At 46.2% G+C, this 12,724-nt stretch overlaps 1 protein-coding gene across 1 annotated transcript; it reads left to right on the top strand.

Annotated features, from left to right (window-relative positions):
- The first annotated feature begins 7,528 nt into the window (after positions 1–7,528).
- On the top strand, positions 7,529–11,696 carry LRRC30 (leucine rich repeat containing 30). The gene is made up of 2 exons (XM_090037304.1): positions 7,529–7,719; positions 7,846–11,696. Exon 2 carries the CDS (start codon positions 8,260–8,262, stop codon positions 9,154–9,156), a length of 897 nt encoding a protein of 298 aa, XP_089893430.1. The 5' UTR covers positions 7,529–7,719; positions 7,846–8,259; the 3' UTR covers positions 9,157–11,696.
- Positions 11,697–12,724: the final 1,028 nt, after the last annotated feature.

Here is a 12,724-nt window from a genome sequence, read left to right as displayed (position 1 = left end):
ATCTGACCCAGTGTGAAGAGGACTTAGAAAGTTCCATCTAGAGTCCATTACAGTAATGAATACAAAAAGGACTGAGGAGTTAATTTAATCAAAGCTGCTGTGGCGCCATAATCCCGGATCCATGACTCTTATACAAATTTTACTGATATAAAAAGAAAGTCTGTGCATTTACCTTGATATGCTTGATAAATGGTAAAATAGAATCCAATTAAAATCCCTTATAACACACCACTGACTCAGTCTGCAATTTATCAAAGGCACTATCAAATGAAAGGTCAGGCATCTCACAGGTTTTTTTGATGACTGAATGCTGACAATTTATAAGTAGACTTTTAAATTATGGTTCTAACTTATGGACATGTATTGACCACTTAGCGTCAAATGGTCTGAATGAACAAATAACATTTCTAAAGGAGTCAGGAGAGCAATACATTTAAGTCTCACTAACATGACAAGAACATTTGGAACACTGTAAGTTATACTGAGTCTGTGTATGGAATCATGGAAATACTGATCCTGGTATGGTGCATCTTTGAGGGTCACAGAAGGAAAGGGGAGCTGAAAGCATTCTGTACCTTATGAAGCCTAGCTTAGAGAGATAGACTATGGTTTGGTCAGTGAAGGAAGAATACAAGAAGTAACTTGCATGAAAACAGCAGGATAGTGTCTGCCACTTATTAGATCTCCCTTTACTGAACAAGCTGCATATTAGAATCAAAACTCCCCACTGCCAAAATGCCAGAAGTCACAGAATCATAGAAAAGTACAGCTTCAGAGGTCATCTAAATCAACCCCTTGCTAGAGGCAGGATCATCCCTATCCAAATAATCCTATACAAATCCATTGATAAACTCAGGGGTGGGCAATTATTTGGACCCAGGGGCCTTTTGTTGAGCTGCCACAGATTGGGTTACCCCCCATATCCTGCTGCGCCAGGTCACTCCCCCTCCCCCAATAGCTCACCAAAACTTCCTAAGGGGCTTTGCTTCATGCTTGACTGGGTATATTCCACGTGATGACTTTTCAGAACTGCTTTACAAGTGCTATTCAATTAATTTTTACAATGCTCCTATCCCTACAAGGACAGGATATTATAGTATCTCCACTTGATGTGTGAATAAACAGAGGCATACAAAGATGATAAGATTTGGTAGAAATTATTTGAAAAGACTGAAATCTGACCAACTAGCTGTTCTTCTTTATTAAAATCTAAAATGCAATTTCAAAACTGAGAAATATAAATAAAAGTATCTGTTACCACGGACATAGGAGGCACTGCTGGCACTCACTCTCTTTACCTGGAAGGATGATGACTAGGCTTCTAGTGTGTATAAAACTCTATCTCAATTTGTTCTGTAGCATGAGTAGTCTCAGAGCAGAAGGACTTTGTCTGTCTGCCAAAGTTTTTGCTAAATGAGCCCTACAAAGAATTCATTCACCTCCCTGTCCAATTCTTCATGGGTCAAAAGAGCAGGCAAATTCATATGGCATCTTAACAAAACATTACCACAGGCCTCTATAGACACATAATACATTACTGGCATCATAATTATAAACAAATTAATGGGAAATCTGAAATTGCCTTCAAAATTGTTTCTTCCTTGTGTCACATCTCATAAAACTCAAATGGCCTTTGAAATGTAACTTGGTCATCCTGAGTAGCTGCAATATCAACAAACTACTGTAAAGTGGCCATAACTTGTAGATGATTGCAATTCACATTTTTTGAGGTTAGCTTTGCTTGCTGTTATTTTCTTGTGCCTTTTTAAAATCTTAATTATTCCAGAGGAAATTAAGGGTGATCTTTTTTCCCTTTCAAATCTATTTATATTGGCAGAGACTTAGACTATACTGCAGCCTTTCTAGTGGAGCGCTGATAGCTGGATATTATTTACTGAAATACCCTGTACATTAGAAAGAGGTTGTTGTTTTTCTATTATTATATAATGACTTCTTAATACAAAGTGTAGAAGCACCACTGCAGGGAGTAGCAGAACCCAGACACCATTTTTGTCTGGAGCAGTGCATAGGTCATTGAATTACAGAGCAGCAATCACTGTTAGCTGTCCAGTGGGCCAGCTTTGAGAGAAGGTGTGGGGGGAAGATGAACCCTTTCTACTGCAGTACCTGAGGGTTAGGGCATTTTGCTGGGAAATGGAAGATTTGAGTTCAAGCTCTTCCAGGCTGAGGGAAACCTAAAACCAGTCTCTCCCACTTCTTGGACAAGTACCCTAAACACCAGTCCATTGAGATAAAAGATGGGAGTTTTATTTGCTCTCTGGAGTTATGGACCTTTTCAGGTAGAAGGGAATCCCCACAGAGTACAAGTGGCCACTGTAAATTCCTTCTGTCATTCTCAGAAGAACATGTCACGTTGTACAGGAGCAGTAGAATCTAAAACCCATGTAACTGGCCTTGAATGCCAGCGAAAAAATTAAATAAAGATGTATAAGTGTGACGAAAGGAGCCTACTTGTGACTGGTCACCATACTGGCTGCCCCTTTGTCTAGGGCCCTGTCTCACCTGCCATGACTTGTTGGGATATACTAGATGTAATAATCAGGAGGCTGCCCATTTAATACCCAATGCCAAAGGGTTTACACATGGCTCCAAACTTCCCTTACCACGTCCCATGCCTTGCAGATGGCATCCAGTTGCCATCCAGTAGTTGCTCTGGCTAGAAGTCAAGCCAAACTCTGCACCTTGCTGGGCCTCTCACACATTCTGCTGCCTTTCAGAGGGCCTTATTCACTCTACCCCCTCACACAGGGCCTCTTTCATACCACCTTTCACTGGTCCTCTCCCAAGCCACCCTGCCCCATTGAGCATCACCACTTTGGGCCATCAGGCTTTCCTAAATACACCCTGGGCAATCCCCCCCCACAGCCCTTCAGGTGCCTCTTGCAGCCTACTCTGTGGGCGATGGTCCCTTTGATTAACACTAGGCAGACTTTAGTCACAAGGCCCTCTCCGGCCACTTGGCTGTTCCTGCCCCCACTCCTGGGGCCACTCTCTGCCTCCTCACTGGGGTCAACTCTGTGCCCCGCTTCCTGGGGCTTGGGGTCTTACACTTCAAGGACTCAGGTGCCTTTCCCTCAGCATGCCTGGCCCCATTGTCTGATCAATAACCCACTAGGTAGTGGGGGCTAGGGTTATAAGGTGTCCTACCTGCCTTTCACTGGGGAGGTAACTGGCCTGGCATTTCTGAGGAGCTACCCCACCATGGGTAGCCCCACCCAAGCCATCTTTCCCCAGCAGGGTGCAGTTTCAAGGCATACCTACTATTCAGGTACTGGCTCCTACTAACCAGGAGCCTCTTACTATCCCTGCCCTCCAAGGTGTTCCTGAGCAGCCACTCACTCAGATGTTCTGCCGGCTGCCAGCAGCAGACTACTGGCTCAGCCCTGAGGGCCTGAGCTACAATGAAAGCCACTCAGCCTTCTCTTCCAATCACATGGCCCTCACATGGTCATAGTTTCATAGTTGGTAGGGTTGGAAGGGACCGGAGCAGATCATCAAATCCAACACCCTGCCATGGGCAGGAAAGAATGCTGGGGTCAAATGACCCCAGCAAGGTGTCTATCTACCCTCCTTTTAAAGACCCCCAGGGTAGAAGCGAGCACCACTTCCTTTGGAAGTTGGTTCCAGATCCTAGCCACCCTGAAAGTGAAGTAGCGCCTCCTGATATCTAGCCTGAATCTACTCTCTGTCAACTTATGGCCGTTATTCCTTGTTACTCCCAGTAGTGCTCAGGGGAGCAGGGACTTTCCCATTGCCTGCCGGTCTCCTTTGGCCAGTTTATAGATGGCCACCAGATCCTCTCTCAGCCTTCTCTTGTGGAGACTGAACAGGTTCAGGTCTCATAGCCTCTTCTCGTAGGGCCTGCCCTGCTGCCCCCTGATCATGCGAGTGGCCCTCCTCTGGACCATCTCCATGTTGTCCACATGCCTCCTGAAGTGCAGCGCCCAAAACTGGACGCAGTACTCCAACTGCAGCCTGACCAATGTCGTATAGAGGGCAAGGATCACTTCCTTGGACCTGCTTGTGATGCATCTGTGGATGCATGACGGGTGCAGTTAGCCTTCCTGACTGTGTCCCCACATTGGCGGACCATGTTCATCTTGGAGTCTATAATGACTCCAAGAGCCTTTTCTGCCTCTGTGCTGACGAGAAGGGAGTTCCCCAGCCTGTAGGTATGCTGCTGGTTCTTTCTTCCTAGGTGCAGTACCCTGCACTTGTCAGTATTGAATCCCATCTTTCTCATCTGCCCACCCCTGTAACCTGTCCAGATCCAATTGCAGCCTGTCCCTCCCTTCTAGCATGCCCACATCTCCCCACATCTTAATGTCATCTGCGAATTTGAACAAGGTGCTTTGAACATGTGACTGCTTCATCAGGGCTGGCCTGCACCTGCCAGCTGCCCTGATGCCACTCAAAGCCCTTAAAGTGACAGGCACCAAAGGTGCTCTATCACAATAAGTAGCAACATTTGGCCACCTGGGCTAAGGAAAACTATTAAAAAAAACGGAGCCTGAATTGATTCAATCTTTGTAGGTTAGTCTAACCTGTGTAGATTGAATCAATTTGCAAGTGAATAAATATTCACTTTTGATTCTGGAAATACAGGCATATGCCTGCAGTGGCTCAGGCTAGAAGCTCAGGGGTGCTAGAGTGAGCCCTCCCTTCTCATCCACAGCAGCCACAAAGCTAGAGGGAAGCTCACCTGGGAAGCATGGCCATCATCCCCCCCAACCTCCTACAGGCTACTACGTTTGACTGGGGAGGGGTTTAAACCCCCACCCTGGCCTGCAGGGACTCAGCCAAGGTGTGACTGGAGGGGGAAGAGGGAAGCATCCCTTGCCAGGTTTGTCCTCAAGTGGAAGACATGGCCAGACACCAGCCTAGGCTGTGACTAAGGTAAAGGGAGGCAGGGAATGGGATTAAGTTCCCCAACTGGTGCTGCTTTAGTCATGGGGGAGGCACATGCCCCCATTGTGACCAGTCCCACTGACTGGAGGGGGGTGGTCCTCCATGGGCAATCCTGCAGCTCAAGGTGGGGGCCCTCCCCCATGGGCAATCCTGCTGATTGGGGGCCATCCCCTGTGGACAGTCCTGTGCATCAGGGGAGGGAGAGTCCCCCGCAGGCGATCCTACAGACCGGGGAATCCCACGATCACTGCAGTGAGTGGCACCGATCGACCAGCACTTGCAGTGGGGGCACAGGCGTTCCCACCTGCCCCCTCTATCCAATGCCTAAGTGGCAAGTGCGGCCATCAGAGGGTGCAGTAATGCTGTCAGGGGGTGCACGTGCACCCCTGTGTACACCCTATGTGTTGCCACTGCCTGTCTCTCCTCTTGGGCATGGGGATCCCAGCCGCGGTCTGCCTGGCTTTGCCCCCTTCTTACTGCTTGTGTGGCAGGGGGCCTGGCCAGAGCCAGCTAGCATGGCCCCACCATCTGCCCAGAGCTGGGGCTGGGGCTGGGGCTGCAGCTGCAGGGCTGAGGCAGGCTAGCCCATGGGCGCTGGTGAGGGCAGATGCAGAGGGGCTGGCCCTTCCCAGCAGGCTGTATCGCAGGCTGGGGCTGTGGGAGCTGTCTCCAGGCTGGGCAGGGCTGTCGTGGAGCTGCAGCCAGCTAGGAAGGCCCAGCAGAGCTGGACTAGGCTGGGCCGTGGGAGCAGGCCCCGTGGGTGGCAGCTGGCCAGGCAGTAGTGTGGAGGCAACACCACTGCAGCTGCAGGTGGGCACCTTGACAGGCAGACTGGCCACACAGGATGAGTCCTTTGTAGCCACAGCTACCCAGCCCAGCTCAGAGGTGCTGGCAGGCATGGAACTCAGCAGCCTCCCATCACAGGACCTCATGTGCCCGCAGCCACCACTACCACCATCACCACACCCCCTGTCTGTCAGTGTGCAGCACCCAGCTGGCTGAAGCCACACCAGAAGCTGCGCACTGGCCAGGGCCAGCGAGGCTGTTCTGTTCCCCTTGCCTCCAGTTGCCACTGCAACTGCTGATGCTGTTGCCGCCCCTGCTGGACCACTCTAGGTCAGTGGGCTGGAAGCTTCAGCCCAGAGGCTTCTGCCCAGTGCATGGAGGTCCAGCTCCAACTCCTGGCCACCTTCCATATGCTCCACCTGCCCAGTGCAATGAGCAGCCCCTACAGGCAGGCAGAGCTAGTGGAAGGCAGCCAGGAACTAGAACCAGATCTCCACGCACTGGGCAGAAGCTTCCACCTGCATGGAGTGGCGCAGCATGGTGGGAGCTGCCGCTGGAAGTGAGAGGGGCAGAACAGCTCTGCTGGCCCCAGGCAGTGCACAGCTTCCGGTGGGACTGTTCCTGGTTGGGCTGCAGCCAGCCGGGTCCTGCTGTGCTCCCCTTGCCTCCAGCAGCTCCTCCTCCTCCCACTTCTGCTCCTGTTGCACCATTCCAGGTGACAGGGGTAGGCAGCCCAGCGACTTCTGCCTAACTTAAGGAGATCCAACTCCAGTTCTCAGTCGCCTTCCACCTGCTCCGCCCACCCGCAACAGCTGCTCATCACGCCATGCGGGCGGAGCGAATGGAAGGTGACTGGGAGCTGGAGACAAAGCTCCATGCATTAGGTAGAAGCCACTGGGCTAAACCTTCCTGCCTGCTGACTCAGAGCGAGGTGCCTGCGTTAGCTGGAAGTGAGGGAGGCAGAACAGCCCCACTGGCCCAAGCCAGCATGCAGTTCTGGTGTGGCTGCAGCTGGCTGGGTGCTGCACAAGGACGAACAGGGGGCATGGCGGCAGTGGCGGCTGCAGGCACACGAGCCCCTGTTGCAGGTGGCTACAGGGCTTCGGGACCGTCGGTGCCTCTGAGCCAGCCTGGACGGCCACGAGCACAATTAATAGGTCCCTTGCAGCCAGTCCAGCTGCCAAGGCAGCCACTTGCAGCTGCAGAGATGTCACCTCTACCCCACTGCCCAGCCAACCACCACCCATGCACACCGGGCTGGGCTGTTACAGAGCCACAGCCAACTGGGAAGGGTCCTGGCCTAGCGGCCTTCCCTGCCAGCTGCAGCTCCATGACAGCCCCACCTGGCCAGGGCACAGGGAGTGAGGAGCAGTCCGGGCACGCAGCTCCTGTAGCCCCAGCCCAAGCCACAGCATGCTGAGAAGAGCCCAGTCACTGTGGCCCGGCCCAGCCCAGCCCCTCAGCACCTGCCCTCAGCAGCACCAGTGGGCCCCAGATGGGCCCCAATCCCACAGCCCCAGCCTCAGTCCCAGATGGGTGGCAGGGCCATGCTGGCCCAGTGTACTCTGATTATGCCCAGTGTACCCAGTCACACAACTGTAGACAAACCAAAAAGAGCAAATCTACTGCTCCTATTCATGGTGAACCATTATGAAAGAGAGAGAAAATTGGACAAAGGGTTATGTGAAATGTGGAGCCCTTTATCCATGGGATTCCAGGCGATTCTTGGCAGTCTGTGCAGTTGATAGAGGTCATCAGGGACAATCTGAGTAACATTGTAATCTACATTTAGTAACTCAAGAGCAGTGTTGAAGCACAGAGACGGCGGCGAAGTGGGAATACTGCTTGTATGCGGGCTGAAAGGGAAGCCATTGGAAGGGAAACAAGAAGTGGTGTGGAAGATTCTTCACTAGTACTTCTGTGCAAGCAAAGCTTGCTCACTGACTCTGAGCTATTTGAACAAACTAAGAATCAAGGCTGTTGTGGGACCTGCTTCTTATCTGAGTAGAACGCTTTTTTCTACCCCTTCTTTGGTTGGTTTTTTTTGGGAGGGAGGGAGGGGAGGATTATTTGGTGGTTGTTTGGCTTTGTGTTGCTTTTAAGTTGCTTTTAATTGTCTTAAAATTGCAGCATGCACCAGATAATTGAGAAAGCTGCTGACATACTGAAGTTATATACAGCATCTCTGTGACCTTTTTGCAGTGAAGATACGTACGTATCTGTCCAGTAAAGCCCAGACAACGTGACACTGACAGCTGCATTGTGGTATTCAGTTTGAATCTAACAGGTCTGCTCAGCAGTGTCAGTAGCAAGGGTTTCATTACAGTCTGCAGCACTTAAGAAAAACAACGTAAGCTTGTCCTTAAAAGTGAAACTGTTCCTCAGCAGCTGTAGAAGGTGGATTTGGTGGCTAGGAGAAGATGTTTTTCTTAGTTATCTTTGTATCTCTTTGATTTGTGTATTTTGTAAACCTCAGTCCTCTGCCCTTCTTTAAAAGGGAAAAAATCCTAACTTCATTCACCAGCAACAGCAAGCTGTAATGTTATGGGAACTGAACACTCAAAGGACAAGAGGCGGAGAAGGCTGTTTTTGCTGAAAAAAAGTCAAAAGCTACCAGCATGGGAAGATGCTCTTCTTTCAGGAAAAGATCCAAAGTCCCTATTGAAGTGTGGATTGTGTTATGTCAGCCTAAGTCTTATAATGAAGGGGATGAAACATGTGCCCGACTTTTTGTGGGGATTGTCAGAAGTGCAAAAACTGAACCTCTCTCACAATCAGCTTGTGGTTATTCCTTCTGCTTTGGGGAAACTAGACAGATTGGTAGTGCTAAACTTGTGTGGCAATCGCCTACAGTGTCTGCCTAAAGAGACTGGGCTGCTCAGGAACCTGAAGGTTTTATTTGTCAACATGAATTGCCTGACTGAAGTGCCAGCAGAGCTAAGCCTTTGCAGAAAGCTAGAAGTTTTGAGCCTTTCACACAACCGCATATCACAACTCCCTTCAAGCTTCACTGATCTGACAAGTCTAAGGAAGCTGAATCTTAGTAACAATTGTTTTGTTCACATCCCACTATGTGTTTTTGCATTGAGGAATTTAGATTTCTTGCACTTGGGATCCAACAAACTTGAAAACATAGCTGAAAGTATCCAGCACCTAGTAAACTTGCAAATCTTTATTTTAGAAAATAACAGTATTCGCACTTTGCCGCGGTCTCTGTGCTTCATCACTGCTCTTGAGTTACTAAATGTAGATTACAATGTTATTCAGACTCTTCCTGATGACCTCTATCAACTGCACAGATTGCCAAGAATCGCCTGGAATCCCATGGATAAAGGGCTCCACATTTCACATAACCCTTTGTCCAAACCACTGCCAGAGATTATGGAGGGAGGATTGGATGTTCTCTTCAACTACCTTAAAGAGAAAAAACAGCATGGCTAAATGTGCACTCTGTTTGGGATTAACCCTGTCATCAGTGTCAATGAACTTTCCTGACCAGGCATCTCCACTTCATAACACATGAAGTCTGAAGACTAAAGATGGATTTACTAAAGTTTTCTGAAAGCAAGTAAAATGCAGTGTTCTACTTCGATTATGCATAAATTTTATTTTCTAAAAATATCCATCTCTAACCCTCTGTTTGAAATGTCTTTTGGGAAGAATTGTGATAATAATTCTGCTCTTTACTAGACATAAGCTAATGGAAGCCAGTAGCACTATAGAGTGTGTATTTTGCCATTTATCAAAATTGAGTAATAGTAATATAAATAGGAATTCAGTGTATGTGATGTGCTATTGCATTTAACTCCTTCTGACTTCTTCCTGCACAGATAAGCCACAACTACATAAACACAAACTACTATCCAAGCAAACCTCAAGGAAGAATTTTTCTTTTTCCGTATCTATTATATCCCAAGCACTGTTTTTTCATCCCACCACTGTGAGAACCCCTATAAATTACAAGGAAAGTTTGCAGCCATTGAGGGGGATTTCCCAATTGTTTGTTCTCATATGTTCCAAACTTCTCAAAGGAAAAAAATTCCCTTATACCAGCTTGCAAACTTTCCCACAAAGTCGTCATGATGAAAAGTTACCACAAAAGGCTGACCCAGCACAAGTTCTCAGAAGAATTCACACAGGCTTTCATGAGAGGTGAGAGTTTCAAACAGGTCATCATTCTACTAAATGAAGATTTTCTGATGAAGATGTGTCTAATATTACTAAATGGACAGCTGTACTCATTTCCTTCCACACTTCCATGCAATTAAAGCCATGAAATAAACTTTGCTGACAGGACATATTTCAAAGGTGGACTGAAAGCAAACTTCTATTTGAACCAATGCAGGCATCAGTTTATGTAGCAGCATCAAAAGCAGGCTTACTTTCTATAATATTCAACATTACTGCATAGCATAAATGTCATGTCTGATGTGGTTCTCCATATTCATCTTTTATAAATGTCCTTCATTAAAGTTTTATAGTGTAATAAGAAGAGGCAGCATGTCAGAGCTGTTAGCAAGTTATTTGACCTGAATCTTCCCTTGCATAAGCATAAAACAAACAAGTTAGTGAAGATAGGGTATAAATGTGGTAAGAAAACAGCAGTCTAGTTATTTAAAAAAGAAAAACTAAGATAACTTTTTAAGAAAAACTTTGAAGTGTTTCTTTATGTCAGATCTCAGAAATTGACAATCTCTTATTTATATCTTAATTTGTCCATCATTGATAATAGAAGAAACTTAGTGCTTTTCCCAGTGAAGTTAATGGAAAACTACTGATTCCTATGGAAAGCCATTTGCTTCAGTGACAGAAAGAAGAGCCTAATATCAACACATAGGTAACCATAGGTGCATCCAATATTCTTTTGAAATTTGTCAAGGCAGCAGCTTCAGCTGTTACCTTTGATGTACCAGTGCAGTACTGAATGTAATGCTAAAGAATCTCCACTGATCAGATAGATGCTCTATGAGTTGTCTGGTTATCCTAATTTTTTATGATGTTGGTATGGTTTGTGTACCATATAGCTCTTGGTTCTTGGATAACATAGGAATTTCATTACTATGTCCAGTGATTGCATTTTCTTTGTTTCCCTTTTATCCTAGAAAAGGAGGAAAAAAGCTTTCTAAAAGGCACATCTGTTTGAGAAGCAATACAAGTAAATGAACAAAACAATTGACTTTCAAACAGCAAAGTGCAGTCATTTCCAGACTTGCTAACTTAAGATATGATTAATGGAACAATTTCACTGTGTACCCAGATTTTCATTTAATTTCCTGCTTAAGGCATAAGGTACATAGTAAATTCTAGTTTTTATGCACCATTATGGAGAATAAATTATGAGAGGTTTCATAGAATGATAAGAGAAGTAATACTGCAATTATTTGTAGAGATATATAAAAATAATTTATGTTTTTATTTTGGACATGCATTATTGCATTTTAAATGTTAATTTTACAAGCTTTAAATCTTACATTACATGTAAGGGTTGATAATCCTGCATTAGAGGTAACAAAAGATTAAATGCCTATGGCACTTAGTACCTGAAAAGATTTTTTCTATGCATCTATAGCAAGAACTATATGACACCAGTTATTTCATGATGTGATTTTGTTAGTAATTTATATGGGAGATGGAGGGACTGGCCAGGATGTATTCATTATGATTTCACTATACGGGGTGAGAATCAACAAATGGTTCAAAAAACTAGGCTGCAGATAATGGACTAAAAGGCAAATTTGAAATAGATAAATGCATGTAGAGAAGCAGCACTTAAAACATGAAATAGAACACCAGTTTAATATTCAATTCAGTTATTCAGCTGAATAAATGAATAACCTTTTATTCAGCCAAGTAAACCTTTGCAAGTATATCTAACACTTAAAAGTTTCTGCTTTTTAAAGCAGAAAAACAAAAAATACTGTGTAAATGGTACTTCAATGTGTAATTCAGATTTCACCATTAAAATCATTTCCATTTCATTACTTTGGTCTTTCTGTACTTCCTGATTTTAAATCAATTTATGTATTTTTTTTTATTTAAAAAAGGAGTAGTCATACTTGCCTAAGGAAAGTTTTCTGAATTCTTAGTTTGCATAGTGGAGAAATCTCTCTTGACTGCATGTCAGTATTTATGCACAGATACATGCACTACATAGGTATGTTATGGCTCTGTCAGTACCAATAAGGGAGAGAAATAGAGAACAGATGATGTACTTTGCTAGTTCTTTTGGTATGAGTTTGGAATCATAGTACATGGAGCAGATCCTCAAGAAATCCATTTCTAAGCACTTGGAGGAGAAGAAAGTGATTAAGAACAGTCAGCATAGATTCACTAAGGAAAAGTCATGCCTGACCAACCTGATTGCTTTCTATGATAAGATGACTGACTTTGTAGGTGTGGGGAGACTAGTGAATGCGGTATACCTTGATTTTAGCAAGGCTTTTGATATGGTCTCCCACAACATTCTCACAGTCAGGCTAAGAAAGTATGGTCTGGATGAATGGACTCTAAGGTGGATAGAAAAGTGTCTGGAGCATTGGACTCAGAGGGTAGTAATCAATGACTTGATGTCTAGTTGGCAGCAGGTATCAAGTGGAGTGCCCTAGGTGTTGGTTCTGAGGCCAGTTTTGTTCAATGTCTTCAACAACAACCTGGAAGATGGCCTAGAGTACACCATCAGCAAGTTTGCAGATGACACTAAGCTGTGTGGAGTGGTAGATATGCTGGAGGGTAGGGTTAGGATTCAGAGTGACTGAGACAAATTGGAGGATTGGGTCAAAAGAAACCGCATGTGGTTCAACAATGACAAGTGCCAAATCCTACACTTAGAAGCATAGGCGATGCATAGGGTGGGCACAGGGGAGCACGTGCCCCTCCTGAGATTGGCCACCGCCAAAGCTGCCGCCAGCTATTGCAGGTGATGGCTACCCCCCACCCTCTGCTGCCGACGTGGCCACCAGCGGCTGCAGGCAGTCCCCGCTCACTGCCCATCACTCACCACCCCACCCCT

Source organism: Crocodylus siamensis, chromosome 3, assembly GCF_052110815.1.
Source record: "Crocodylus siamensis isolate JL-2025a chromosome 3, ASM5211081v1, whole genome shotgun sequence".
NCBI lineage: Eukaryota > Metazoa > Chordata > Crocodylia > Crocodylidae > Crocodylus > Crocodylus siamensis.
Note: the sequence above shows the minus strand (reverse complement) of the source record. Positions and strands in the feature narration are given on the sequence as shown.